The sequence below is a fragment of the Orycteropus afer genome, unplaced genomic scaffold (assembly GCF_000298275.1).
Source record: "Orycteropus afer afer isolate SDZICR_OR568_19922 unplaced genomic scaffold, OryAfe1.0 scaffold00423, whole genome shotgun sequence".
In the NCBI taxonomy this organism is placed as follows: domain Eukaryota; kingdom Metazoa; phylum Chordata; class Mammalia; order Tubulidentata; family Orycteropodidae; genus Orycteropus; species Orycteropus afer.
The window spans coordinates 1,946,874-1,961,122 of record NW_006922010.1 but is presented as its reverse complement, the minus strand read 5'-3'; the positions used below and the strand labels follow the sequence as shown (position 1 = coordinate 1,961,122).

Sequence of the window (14,249 nt, the reverse complement as noted above, 5' to 3'; positions counted from 1 at the left end):
GGTTGGGCAATCCTACTTCCGTAGTGATACTGCCTCGGAAACTCAAGGAGGGGTCGCTATGAGTCGGGGCTGACTCGATGGCATATAACAACAACAACAACAATATATATTACCATATGAGAAAGAGGCTTCATATGCGCTCGGTAGTTAACTGAGGAATCTTGGAAAACCAAGCTCTGATCTAAAACAAATACTAAGTTTTCCTAAAGGGTCAAATGGTTTCAAGTCAGAAATAGCATCATTTAGGACCCTCATATGACTTGAAGTACTTACTGTTGAAGATTGAAGACTATAGTATGGATTACACCTCAATATAAAGAAAACAAAAGTCCCCCCAGCTGGACCAATAAGCTGCATCACAATAAATGGAGAAAAGATTGAAGTTGTCGAAGTTGTCATATTACTTGGTTCTGCAGTCAACACCAGTGGAAGCAATAGTCAAGATATCAGACAACAAATTGCTCTGGGAAAACCTGCTGCCAAAGTCTTCTTTAAAGTGATGAAGAGCAAAGATGTCTCTTTGAAGTCTAAGGTGCGCCTAACCCAAGCCGTGGTATTTTCAGTTGCCTCATATGCATGTGAGAGCTGGACATTGAACAAGGAAGACGGAAGACGAGTTGATACTTTGAGTTGTGGTGTTGGCGAAGCTTGCTGAAAATACTATGGACTGGTAACAGAACTAACACATCTGTCCTGGAAGAAGTGCACCCAGCGTGTTCCTTAGAAGCAGGAATGGCCAGACTTCTCACCTACTTTGGCCATGTTGTCAGAAGAGACCATTCCCTGGAGAAGGATATCATGCTTGGTAAAGTGGAGGGTCAATGAAAACGGGGAAGGCCCTCATGGATTGACACGGTGGCTGCAGTGATGCGCTCAGGTATAACAGGGATCGTGAGGCTGGCACAGGACCAGGCAGTGTTTTGTTCTGTTGTATATAGGCTTGCTTTGAGTCAGAGACAACTCAACGGCACCTAACAACAACAACAGCATGCTCACTGTTGTCTTTATTGAATGGCCAGTGCTCTTGGTCTAGAGTCCCTAGGTGGTGCAAAGTGTTAATGTGCTCGGCTGCTACCCCAAAGTTTGGAAGCTCAGGTCTACTTGGAGGTATCTCAGAACAAAGGCCTAGTGACCTCCTTCCAGAAAGCAGCCCTACGCAGCCCAGTTCTGTTTGCCGCATATGAGGTTGTCATGAATCAGAGTCGACTCTACAGCAACTGGTTGGCTCTTGGTCCATTTTGAAATATTTTGCACTTACCCATTTACTGTAAGCAGAAGGGATATAAGTGAAGAGACACACAGAAGGGAAGGTTTGAGAGGGATCTGGGCACAAGACTTCCCTTCCTTCCTGTATCCTCATTTTGAATATAGTTGCCTTTCAATAAATGATTAACCCTGAACATTGTGTACAGTAAAGATAAGAAGATGCCTTCAATGGGCTGGTTTTTTAAAATGAGGTAAATAACACAATAATCTGTATCACACAGTCTTGACAGTCTTTTTTTTTTTTCTCCCCTAAATGGAACACCTATGGAGAAGCAGGCATTCAGGGAAGTGCTGGGTTGTAATGTGGTGTTGTTCCCATTTCCTCTGATGCTTGGGTGTTTTTTTCTTCAGTTCCTAGTTTTGATATGAAATGGAGACTTGGGGATATAACCTGGGACTCTTAGAGGGAAGTATCTCCTCTTTGGGTTTCAGAAATCCAAAAGAGTTTCTGAAAGAATTTAGGTTTATAGATTAATGGGACCAGTTACAAATGTGTTGATTGCTTTTATTTTCTAATATCTCACAATTCCTTCCCTCCTATTTAGTTCTCACAATACCTTCATGAAAATGCATCCTATGTTCGCCCTCTGGAGGAAGGAATGCTTCATTTATTTGAAAGTATTACTGAGGATACTGTGACTGTCCTGGTAATTTTCTTCTAGTTATTATTTCTGGAAGTGGAAGCTCCTTCTTGTCAAATAACACTATTAACCTTGAAATTGTTTTTCTTTTCCAGGAAACGACTGTGAAATTGAAAACTTTTTCAGAATATTTAACCTCCTACATATGTTTTCTTAGAAAGATTCTTCCTTATCAGTTAAAAAGGTACTTACCTCGAGACTGGTGAACTTGGGGAGTTCTGGTGTTTCACCTGACCTGCTCTGGAATTAATAAAATAGTAATATGTGTCTCCTGTGATCTGGCTGACCTTTCTGCACCACAGTGGATTTGGGCTTGTGAGAAAGGAAAATCATGACTTGAGCAGCATAAACTTATATTTAAGAAAATTGCCGTCAATTTTCTTAAATTGACAGCTGTGCTGTCAGCTAGGATTTTTTCAGTAGTCTGTACTGTGGTTACTACTATAACCACATAAGACTATGAACTGGTATTTTCAGTGATTGTGGATGATACATTTATTGAAAGAAACATTTTAGCTTTGGGTTTTATTATCCCTTTGCTATAAATATCTAGATGGAGGCTATAATAGTTAACTTCTCAATTCAACTCTATAATCCTTAGGTTTCTTTGAAAGGGTTTATTCTTGTTTTCATTATTGGTGATTTATTTAAGTTATAAACTAAAAATGTTTATCTACTCAAGCCAGTGTAGAATATCTCATTTAGTAATCTTAAAGATACCATGTTAAATATTTTTGGAAAGACAGAGAAAATAATATATGTTTTGGTATCTAGTACCACTCTGACAGGAATATACCATAAATGTGGATGGCTTGAAGAAACAGGAGTTTATCTCTTATAATTTGGAGGCTTTAAGTCCCAGTTCAAAGTACCAGGCTCTAGGGGCTGGGTGAATGCCCCTCAACCTTGGGCTTCAGCTCTGCTTCCTGCTCCCAGCCCACTGAAGCTGGAGGCTTTTCTTCACTCAGCTGCTGGCTGACAAGTAAAAAGGCATAGTCCAATGTTACCAAACCACACACCAGGCCATTAATTCAAGTCCATTACAAGTCCCAAGGTTGGCAGAGCATGGTAGATTGCTGAATAACAACACAGCTACATGCAGGGTTCAAGTGTGTCATAAGCTAGAGACTATTCCCGAGGCTGCTTATATACAGGAAGCAGACCACATCCCTAAGGCAGCTACTCAGCTGCTTGTGGTAGATTCCACCATAGAGCTGATTACCAGTCGCATCATGGGGAATAACTACCACCAGCTGCCCAGCCACTCAACCAAGCCCAGCCAAGTTGACACATGAACTTAACCACATATGTAAATAACCTGAAATGTGATAATACTGCTTATAAGTTACTGGTCCTTTTGGTTTAAAACTATCAAGACTCCTAATTCTTCTAAATCTTTTCATACTAAGATGTAAATTTAAAAATAATTATCAAAGAATATTAAAATTGGGACAAAAGAGAAATAAGAACATATATTTATTATAGTATATTGCAAAATAAGTGCAGAAAATACTCAGATGAGTAACTTAACAGTTACTGAAAATAATCAAGTAGTTATAGTTCCTGAGTCTTTAGTTTTATGAATAAAACTAATGTAATAGATTTTAGCTTTTTATAACATAAAGTTCCATTTTTTTTTTAAATTAGTAAGTTGTCAGTAGCTATCATCTATCGTATTCTCTCATTTCAACCTGACAAAGTATTTCAGTAACTGAATTCTATGATCATCAGGAAATTATGACTTAAAGTAATAATTGTGAATTATAATTTATTTAGATACTTACATGTTATGGTTCAGTATAAAGTTTTTTTCTGAAAATTGGCCCTGGAAGTTTAAGTCTTGTTGAAAAGAATATACCTTATTGATGTAGCTTCTGTTTAAAAAGAATCTGTTAAAGAGCCGTTATAAAAGTGGTACTGACTAGTAGAAACATTTATATATTTTTATTTTTCTTTATCTTTTCACTGTTAGCTATTTAGAAACACCGGGTAAGTCCTTTCTTGATTTGGGATTTCTGTTCTTAGAATGCCCTGTCCCATATGCTTTCAGCCTTACTTTATGAGACATTCATGTTTTTAGGCAGTTTTTTGGGCATTGGTCTAAATACCACTTAATCAGCAAGATGGCCTGTTCTTTAGTAGTAAATGGGCTTGGTATTGAATTAAGCTGTCTGCTATAAATAAAGTACAGAAAGAGAAGAGGCATGGAAAAGGGAATGGAAATGATTATGATTCCTGTGCTAACTTTTCTAGCTTTGTGTAAAATGTGTTTTACTTGATTATCTGTGTTTTTAAAAAAATAGAGTCCACATGTTTTTTACCTTATAATTAAGTTTTCCAAAGTAACTATTTAAAATTTAAAAAGGTAAAATGTATTTTATGAATGTCAAGCATTTATTTTAAATTTGAGGCTACAGAACTTTTTCTAATCTTGTTTGGCTTTTGAAAATACATACACATTAAAAAGGGTTTCTTAATGATTCTCTCTGCTAGTGTTGGCAGCAACCCTATTTTGATTAATTCTCTTTAGAAATTCAGTCTATGAAATGTTTTTCGCCTGTAAAATTTTAATGAAAACTTTGTGCTGCTCTCAGGATGACTTTATCTTTTCTTTGATGTAATTCTTTGTTACTCCATTGTGTTTGCAGCAAACAGTTGTCTATATCATGGTATACATGATATAAGTTTGAACCTTGTAAACAGATTAGATTCCTTTTTCTGCACTCTTTCTTTGTATATACTTGGTTGGAAATTTAGATGTTTTACTGTAGTTAATTGAAAATCATTCAGCATGCTCACTTTTGAAAAATCTGCCCATTCCTAGTTTAGAAGAAGAATGTGAGTCTTCTCTTTGTACATCTGCATTGAGAGCCAGGAACCTAGAGCTGTCTCAGGATATGAAAAAGATGACAGCAGTGTTTGAGAAGCTCCAGACTTACGTTGCTCTTCTTGCCTTGCCTAGTGAGTATATTTTACCTCTTACAGTTCAACTTGGAAGACACAGAGTACAAGAAGCTGGACAAGGAACATTATTTAGCTTGGTAAAATGGGAAGAGCCTCAGATCTCAAGGTGGAAAAACTCAAAATTCAAATCCTCCAGCCCCTTACACATTTATTGTCTTTTTTTCTTAGCACTTTAGTTTCCCCATTTGTAAAATGGAGGTAAATATTGTGACAATTAAGTTAAATTAAGAATATGAAATAACTGGCATAGAAGACATACACTAAATATGAATTCCCTTTCCCTCCTTCCTCATTTTAAATAGAGAAAGGAGAATCATAAGAATTCACTCAGCTCTCCAGCAAGCAGCATAGAGAAGCTTTAGCAGAAAAAGTACATATATATTTTTCCTTTGGACTAATTTGAAGAATACTATTTTCAAATAATTGAATGGACCTCAGTTTAAATAATGCTTTTAAGAATGCCATGGTTTTCCTGGTACTGTGATTATATTTGTAATAGCTTTATTGTGGTATAATTCACAAAGCAGATACTTTATCTATTTTAGAATATTTTCATCACTTCAAAAAGAAATCCCATATCCTTCAGTTATTACTCCAATCCCTGAATTTCCCTTAGCCCCTGGCAGCCACTGATATACTTTCTGTGTTTATAGATTTGCCTATTCTAGACTTTTCATATAAACTAAATCATACAAAATGTGGTATTTTGTGACTGGCTTCTTTCACTTAGCATAATGTTGTAAAGGTTCATATTGTAACATGCATCAGAACTTTATTCCTTCTTTTGGCTGAATAATACATGGCTGTATAATACAGCATTACTACACCACATTTTTGTTTCTATCCATTCATTGGTTGATGGGCATTCAGGTTGTTTCTACCTTTTGACTGTTATGAAGGATACTGTTATGAACATTCAAGGTATTTGTGTGGACATATGTTTTCATTTGTCTGGAATATATACCTGGGGGTGGAATTACATGTCATAAGGGAAATTCTTTGTTTACCCATTTGAGTAACTACCAGACTGTTTTCCACAGTGGCAGCATCATTCTATATTCCCAGCAGTGTACGTGGGTTGCAGTTTCTCCACATCCTCACCAACACTTCTTATTATCTGACTTTTTGAATCTAGTTGTCTTAGTGGAAATGAAGTGGTATCTTATTGTAGTTTTGATTCACATTTTTTGTTGGCTGTTGTTGTTAAGCATCTTTTCATGTGCTTATTGGCCATTTGTATTTCTTCTTTGGAGAAATGTCTATCTAGATCCTTTGCCTATTTTTTTAATTTAACTTTATTTATTTTGATTGGGTCCTTTCTCTCTTGAGTTGTAACATTTTATATATGCTAGATATAAATCCCATCGGATATATGATTTGCAATTTTTTTTTCCCCATTCTGTGGATTGTCTTTTCACTTTCTTGACAGTGTCACTTGAAACACAAAAATTTTTAGTTTTCTACTTTATTTTTAAACTGTGATGTGGGTGAAAGTTTACAGAGCAAATTGGTTTTCCATCCAACAATCCATATATATTCTGTTTTGTGACAGTCACTGCAGTCCCCATAATGCAACAGCATTCTCCCCACTTCTTCCTGCACCCACTCCTTCCCTTCATCTTTCTTTCCCAAACCCATCTACCTTTCTAGCTGTATCCATAGGCAAATGCTCCACTTTTGATCTCATATGGTTGACTGTTCTAAAGAATGCATACCCTCCTGGTATGCCTTACTAGCCTATCGTTTGGCTGAAAGTTGAGCCATGGGGGTTGAGTTCAGATCCTGGCTTGAAGGGCCATAATCTCAGGGGTTCCACCCATCTTCATCTGACCAGTAAACCTTATCTTTTTTATCCTCTTGAGTTTTGTTCTACATTTTTCTCCCACTCTATCTGATATCTCCTGTTTTGTGATCCCTTTCAGAGCACTCAGCAATAGCAGCCAGGCATCATTTAGTAGTAGTTCCTCTGATTAGTTCCTTTGAACTAATTGTTTCCTTGTATCTTTTTCTTCACTCTTTTTTGCTCAGGATGGGGAGAAAACAATAGTTGCACCTTAGCCGCTCACAAATCTTTTAAGACCCCAGTTGCTACTCACCAAACTAGGAAGTAGAACATTTTCTTTGTGGACTGTTATGTCAGTTGACCTTAGTGTTCCCTGAGACTGTGTGCCTGAGCCCCTATTTCCAGTGACTCATTCATTCCCTCAAGGTATTTGGATATAGCTAAAAAGTTTTCATAGCTTTGTTCCCTGTATTCTCTACTATATTTATGGATATATTTGCAGCACATACAAATACATATGTGTAAATATTTTCTGTCAAATATATATATTCATGGGTATAGTACCATTTGCCTTACCACTTCCGTTCAGCTTGAGTGTCTCTTTGTATCCATTCACAGATTATTATTGTTACTGCAGGACTGTACATGTAATAGTAATCATCTTTGTTGCCTTTAACTCTTGTGCTTCTCCTAGTATCTTCCACTACCTTGATCATTTTTATGCTGACCTCTCCTTATTGTATATTGCCGTTCCCTTCACCCAGGTTAATAGGTATCTACCCTCTAGTTAGTGATTTGCCCTCTGTTCTCCTCCCACTCCTAATAATCTTCAAGAATACATTCTTTTTGTGTGTGAACCTTTTCTTAACTTGTTAAAGTAGTGGTCTCATGCAATATCTGTCCTTTTGTGATTGACTAACTTCACTCAGCATAATGTCTGCTACATCCATATTACGAAGTATTTCACAGATTCATTGTTATTCTTTAATATTGCATAATACTCCATTGTGTGTATGTACCACAGCTTATCCATTCATGTGTTGAGGGGCACATAAGTTGTTTCCATCTTTTTGCTATTGTGAATAATGCTTTGATAAACGTGGGTATGCATGTGTCTGTGTCTTGGCTCTTATTTCTCTAGGATATATAACTAATAGTGGGACTGAGGGATCATATGGTATTTCTATTTCCAACTTCTTGAAGAACCACCATGCCATTTTCCACAGTGAATGTACCATTTTACAGTCCCACCAGCAGTATATGAGGGTTCCAGTCTTTCCACATCCTCACCAGCATTTGTCATTTTCTGTTTTTTTGAACTTTGTTATTAATGCTGGGGTGAGATGACAACTCATTGTTGTTCTGATTTGAATCTCTCTAATGGCTAATGGGGAGGTCTGGTGGTATAGTGTCTAAGGCATTTGACTGCTAACCAGAAGGCCAGCGGTTCAAACCCATCAGCCACTCCTAGGAAGGAAGACTTGGCAATCTACTTCTGTAGACATACCACCTCGGAAACCCAACGAGAGGTCACTGTGAGTCGAAACTGACTCGACAGCAGTGAGTTAAAGGTAAATGGCTAATGATCATGAGCATTTCTTCATGTTTGTTAGCTGCCTGAATGTCTTCTTTGGTGAGGTGTCTGTTTTTGCCATCTGACCATTTTTTTTTATTGTATTGTTCATTTTAATGTTGTTGAAGTATTGACATTATCTATAAATTTTAGAAATTAGTTTCCTGTCTGATATATCATTGCCAATTTTTTCCCCCAACCTACAGATTCTCTTTTCACTCTTTTGATGTAGTTTTCTGATATGCAAAAATGTTTAATTTTTATGAAGTTCCAGGTGTCTAGTTTGTCTTCTGCTGTTTGTGCATTTTTAGTTATGTTTGATAGTATATTTACATCAAATATCAGGGCCCCTAAGTTTGCCTTTATTTTTTCTTTTAAGATTTCTGTGGTTTTCCTAATAGAGAGGTTCAGCAAAGTGGGAGGATACAAGGTCACCATACAAAAATCAGTTGGATTTCTCTACACCAACAAAGAGTCCTCTGATAAAGAAATAAGGGAAATAATACCATTTACAATAGCTACTAAAAAGATAAAATATCTAGGAATAAACATTACCAGAGATACAAAAGACCTGTACAAAGAAAACTATAAAACACTACTACAAGGGATAACAAGGGCACTACATAAATGGAAGAACCTACCTCGTTCATGGATAGGTAGACTGAATATTGTGAAAATGTCAATACTCCCTAAAGCATCTACATATTTAATGCAATCTTGATCCAGATACCAACAAAATTTTTTAAGGACTTGGAAAAACCAATTACTAACTTCATATGGAAAGGAAAGAGACCTCGGATAAGCAGAGCACTTCTGAAGAAGAAGAACAAAGTGGGAGGTCTCACACTCTCAGATTTTAAGAACTACTACTATACAGCCACAGTAGTGAAAACAACATGATATTGGTACAATGGTAGACAGATAGACCAATGGAACAGAATCGAAAGTCCAGATACAGACCCATTCATCTATGGACAACTGATCTTTGACAAAGGTCCAAAACCCATTAAAAAATGGTGCTGGCAAAACTGGATACCCACTTGCAGAAAAATGAAACAAGACCCATACCTCACCCCATACAGAAAAGAAATTCAAGCTGAATCAAAGACTTAAGTATAAAGCCCAAAACTATAAAATTCATCAAAGATAAAATAGGGGCAAATCTGGGGGCCCTAATTTATGGCATAAATAGACTATCAGGCATAACCCAGAATGCACAAGAAGTAGAAGAGAAGCTAGATGACTGGAACCTTTTAAAAATTAAATTCTTAGGCACATCAAAAGACTTCGTCAAAAGGGTAAAAAGAGAACCTACAGAGGGGAGAAAATATTTGCCTGTGACATAGCTAATAAAGGACTTATCTCTAAAATCTACAGAACACTTCCACACCAAAAAGACAAATAACCCAGTTCACAAATGGGCAAAAGACTTGAACAGACACTTCACTAAAGATGATATACTGGCAGCCAACAAAACACATGAGAAATTGCTTGTGATCATTAGTCATTAGAGAGATCCAAAGCAAAACGACGATGAGATAGCATCTCACTCACAGAAAATAACAAATGCTGCTGAGGTTGCAGGAGCTCTGGTAGCATAGTGGCTAAAGCACTTGACTGCTAACCAGAAGGCTGGCGGTTCAAACCCACCAGCCACTCCTCGGAAGGAAGGTGGGCAATCCTACTTCCGTAGTGATACTGCCTCGGAAACCCAAGGAGGGGTCGCTAGGAGTCGGGGCCGACTCGACGGCACACAACAACAACAACAACAGCTGAGGTTGCAGAGAGATTGGAACTCTTGTGCCCTGCTTGTGGGATTGTAAAGTGGTACAACCATTGTGGCATACGGTATGGGATTTCCTTAAAAAACTGTAGAAATACCATTTGACACAGAAATTCCATTACTAGGAATGTATCCTAAAGAGGTGAGAGACAGTGCACAAACGGGCATATGTACACCTATATTCATCGCAGCACAATTCACTGTCGCAAAGAGATGGAAACAACCTAAATGCCCATCAACAGATGAGTCAATAACCAAATTACGGTACATGCACACAATGGAATAATATGGTACATTAAAGAACAATAAGAGATACACAAATCATCCCATAACGTGGACGAGCCTGGAGGACATTATACTGAGTGAAATAAGTCAATTGCAGATGGACAAAAACTGTATGAGCCCATTACTGTAAAAAGGCAAAGAAGGTTTTGCTTGCGAGAGGGGACTCACTTTGTAGTTTACTGGGGTAGGAGGGAAGGGGAGGGATTAATTCCAGGCTAGTTTGGACCCACATGCTGATGTGGGTAAGGGGAGGGATATACGGAAAGAGTCTGTGACCACCATAATAACATTAGGCAAAGGGAGGACACTGAATTGTGCACATAGGAGATAGACAACAGATGCTAATACCAAGCAGTGTGCCCCCAATACTGCATTGCCATTAACACCAAACACCAGACTACAGATAAACACATAAACAACTGAGAGGATCAGATGTGGGGGTCAGTGAACAGGAGTGTACTCTAAACCAAGGATAGATTAAGGGCAGGCTAATCTTGCACGGATAACAGTGATACAAAATACCTGCAATCCTTACAGAAACAATAGAAGACAGACACAGAGTATCCCTCACAGTCACCCAGACACTATAGGAGAGAGATCCAATAGATCTACTGTCTCAGGACTGTAGTACTGGGGGACACCAGAGTCAATTGGCACAACAAAATAACATAAAAGCCTTGTTCCTCATTCTGCATTGGTGAGTAGCATCTGGGATCTTAAAAGCTTTCAAGCAGCCATCTAAGATGCACCTAATGATCTCCTATCATCGGAAACAAAGAAGAGTGCCACAAAAAGGGGGGGGGACATTTGGAAGGAATCAGCCCTAGGACATGATGGCCCTCGAGACCAGAAGAACTAGGAACTAGATGGTGCCCATCTAACAATGCCAAACACTCAGAAAAGGATCAAATCTGAAGATGCTGGATAGAGTAGGAGGAAAAACATGGAACAAAATCCAGAAACTCAGTAATGACCAGAATTTCTGGTCGGATGGAGTCTGGTGAGACCCCCAATACTATGGCCCTGGGATACATTTTGGGCCTGGAGTAAAACTCACTCCCAAGGGCTGGCTCTCAGCCCAATAGTTAACAAGATGTACATGCAGACCACTCAACCCAGGGTGATGTACCCACATACTCTATGGAAATAGAACCCTTAGAGCAGTAGACCACGGGGCACCAGAGGGACAACATTCACACAGAGGAAATGTAGGACAAATGGGTGCATAATTATGAGGGGCATGGGGGGAGGGTTTACTGTGCAGGAAGGGGAGGAGACTGGGTTAGGGTTGGGCATGGTAAATGGGGAGTGAAACTAAATGTACACGGAATGTTGAATGTAAAACAAACCCTTAAAAAAAACAAAAAAGATCTCTGTGGTTTTAGGTTTTATATTTAAACTTTGATCCCTCTTGAGTTAGTTTTTGTATCTGATGTGAAAGATGGCTCCAACTTCACTTTTCTGCAAGTGGATATCCAGTTTTGCCAGCACCATTTGTTAAAGAGATTATCTCTTCTCCATTTAATGAGTTTCAGCCCTTTGTCTAAGATTAGCTGCTCATAGGTAGATGTTCAGTTCTGTTCCATTGGTGTATGTGTTTGTCATTGTCAGTACCAGGCTGTTTTGACTCTGTGGCTGTGTAATAGGTTTGAGATTGGGGCATATGGGGCCTTCATTTTTAGTAGTGCTTTGCTTATTTGGAGTCTCTTTCCTTTCTGTATAAAGTTGGTGATTAGTTTTTCTGTCTGTTTAAAGAATGATGATGGAATCTGGATAGGGATTGTATTATATTTGTAGATTGTTTTGGATAGTATTGTCATTTTTACAATGTTAAGTCTTTCTATCCATAAGCATGGTATATTCTTCCATTTATGTAAGTCTCTTGGTTTCTTGTAGTAGTGTTTTGTAGTTGTCTTTGTGTGGGTCTTTTGTACGTCTGGTTAGATTTATTCCTAAGTACTTCATCATTTGGGTGGCTGTTTTGTAAATGGTACTGTTTTCCTGATTTCTTTTTCAGAGTTCTCTTTATTAGTGTAGAGAAATTGAACTGATTTTTGTATGTTGATCTTGTATCCCGCAACTTTGCTGAATCCTTCTTTTGGTTCCAGTAGTTTTCTTGTTGAGTCTTTAGGATTTTCTATGTCTAGATCATATTATCTGCAAATAACCCCAAAAACCCCACTGCCATCGAGTTGGATCCGACTCATAGTAACCCCTCCTTGGGTTTCCGAGGCAATATCTCTACAGAAGTAAATTGCCCAATCTTCCTTCCAAGGAGTGGCTGGTGGGTGTGAACCACCAGCCTTCTGGTTAGCAGTCAAATGCCTTAGGCACTATACCATCAGAGCTCCTTACCTGCAAATAGAGATAGTTTTATGTCTTCTTTGACAATTTGAATGCATTTTATTTCTCTTTTTTTGCCTTATTGCTCTGGCTAGGACTTCCAGTGCAATATGGAATAGGAGTGATAATCAAGAGCATCCTTGTCTGGTTCCTATTCACAAAGGGAAAGTTTTTAGTCTCTCTTCAGTGAGAATACTATTTGCCATTTTTTGTGTGTATATGGCTTTTGTTACACTGAACATTTCCCTTATATTCCTGTTTTGTTCAGTGTTTCTAATCACGAGTGAGTGTTGGATTTTTTTGGATGCCTTTTTTGCATCAATTGATATGATTGTGTGGTTCTTTTCCTTTGTTTTATGTATGTGATGTATTACATAGATTGTTTTTCTAATGTTGAACCATCCTCACATACTAGATATGTACCCCACTTGATCATAATATGTTATTTTTTTGACATGTTGTTGGATTCTATTGACTAGTGTTTTGTTGAGAATTTTTGTGTCAGTTTTCATGAGGGATGTTGATCTGTGATTTTCTTTTTTAATGATGGCTTTGCCTGGTTTTGGTATCAAGGTTTTGCTTGCTTCACAGAATGAGTGCAGTCATATTCCATTCTTTTCTGTGTTCTGGAATAGTACCAGAGTATTGCTGTCAGCTCGTCTCTGAATGTTTGGTAGAATTCTCCAGTGAAGTTGTTGGAGCCAGGATTTCTTTTGTTGAGAATTTTTTTTAAGTAACTGTTCAGTTTCTTCTTTTGTGATCAATCTGTTCAAAATTTCTACTTCAGATTGTGTTAGTTTGGGTAGGTAGTGTGTTTCTAGAAAGTTGTCCATTTCTTCTAGATTTCAAATTTGTTGGAATACAGTTCTTCATAGTATTCTGTTGTTATCCTTTCTCTTTCAGTAGGTTCTGTTTTGACATCACCTATTTCATTTCTTATTCATGTTATTTGTATCTTCTCCTTTTCTTTAGTTAAATTTGCCAGTGGTTTGTCAATTTCATTAATCTTTTAAAAAAAACAACTTATACCAAAAAAAAAAAAAAAAAAAACCCAAACTCACTGCCATTGAGTTGGATCTGACTCATAGCGACCCCTCCTTGGTTTTCTGAGGTGGTATCACCATGGAGGTAGATTGCCCAACCTTCCTTCCAAGAGTGGCTGGTGGGTCTGAACCGCTAGCCTTATGGTTAGTAGTCAGATGCCTTAGGCACTACAACACCATAGCTCCCCAACTTATAGTATGGTCGAATCTTTCTGTTGTTTTTCTGTTTCATTTATTTCTGTTCAGATCTTTATTATTTCTTTTATTCTGGTTACTCAAGCATTTTTGGTGTTATTTTTCCTCATTGTTGGAGATGTTAAGTTAAAGGGTTGATTTTGATTCTTTCTTCCCTTTTGATGTGTGCCTTCATTGCTATAAATTGTCCTCTGAACACTGCTTTCCCTGTATCCCACAGATTTGGTATGTTGTATTTTGATTTAAGAAATTTTTATTTCTTCTATTGTTGTTGTTGTTTGTATGCCGTCGAGTCGGCCCCGACTCATAGCGACCCCTCCTTGGGTTTCCGAGGCAGTATCACTACGGAAGTAGGATTGCCCAACCTTCCTTC

At 37.9% G+C, this 14,249-nt stretch overlaps 1 protein-coding gene across 1 annotated transcript in view; it reads left to right on the top strand.

The window, feature by feature from the left end:
- The window catches only part of PPP1R21 (protein phosphatase 1 regulatory subunit 21), a 142,912-nt gene that overhangs the window by 54,337 nt on the left and 74,326 nt on the right, over window positions 1-14,249 (top strand). Inside the window, exons 10-12 of the mRNA XM_007953997.1 lie at window positions 1,812-1,913; window positions 2,003-2,091; window positions 4,732-4,868. Of these exons, the coding sequence (XP_007952188.1) occupies window positions 1,812-1,913; window positions 2,003-2,091; window positions 4,732-4,868 (328 nt within the window). The remainder of the gene's footprint in view (window positions 1-1,811; window positions 1,914-2,002; window positions 2,092-4,731; window positions 4,869-14,249) is intronic.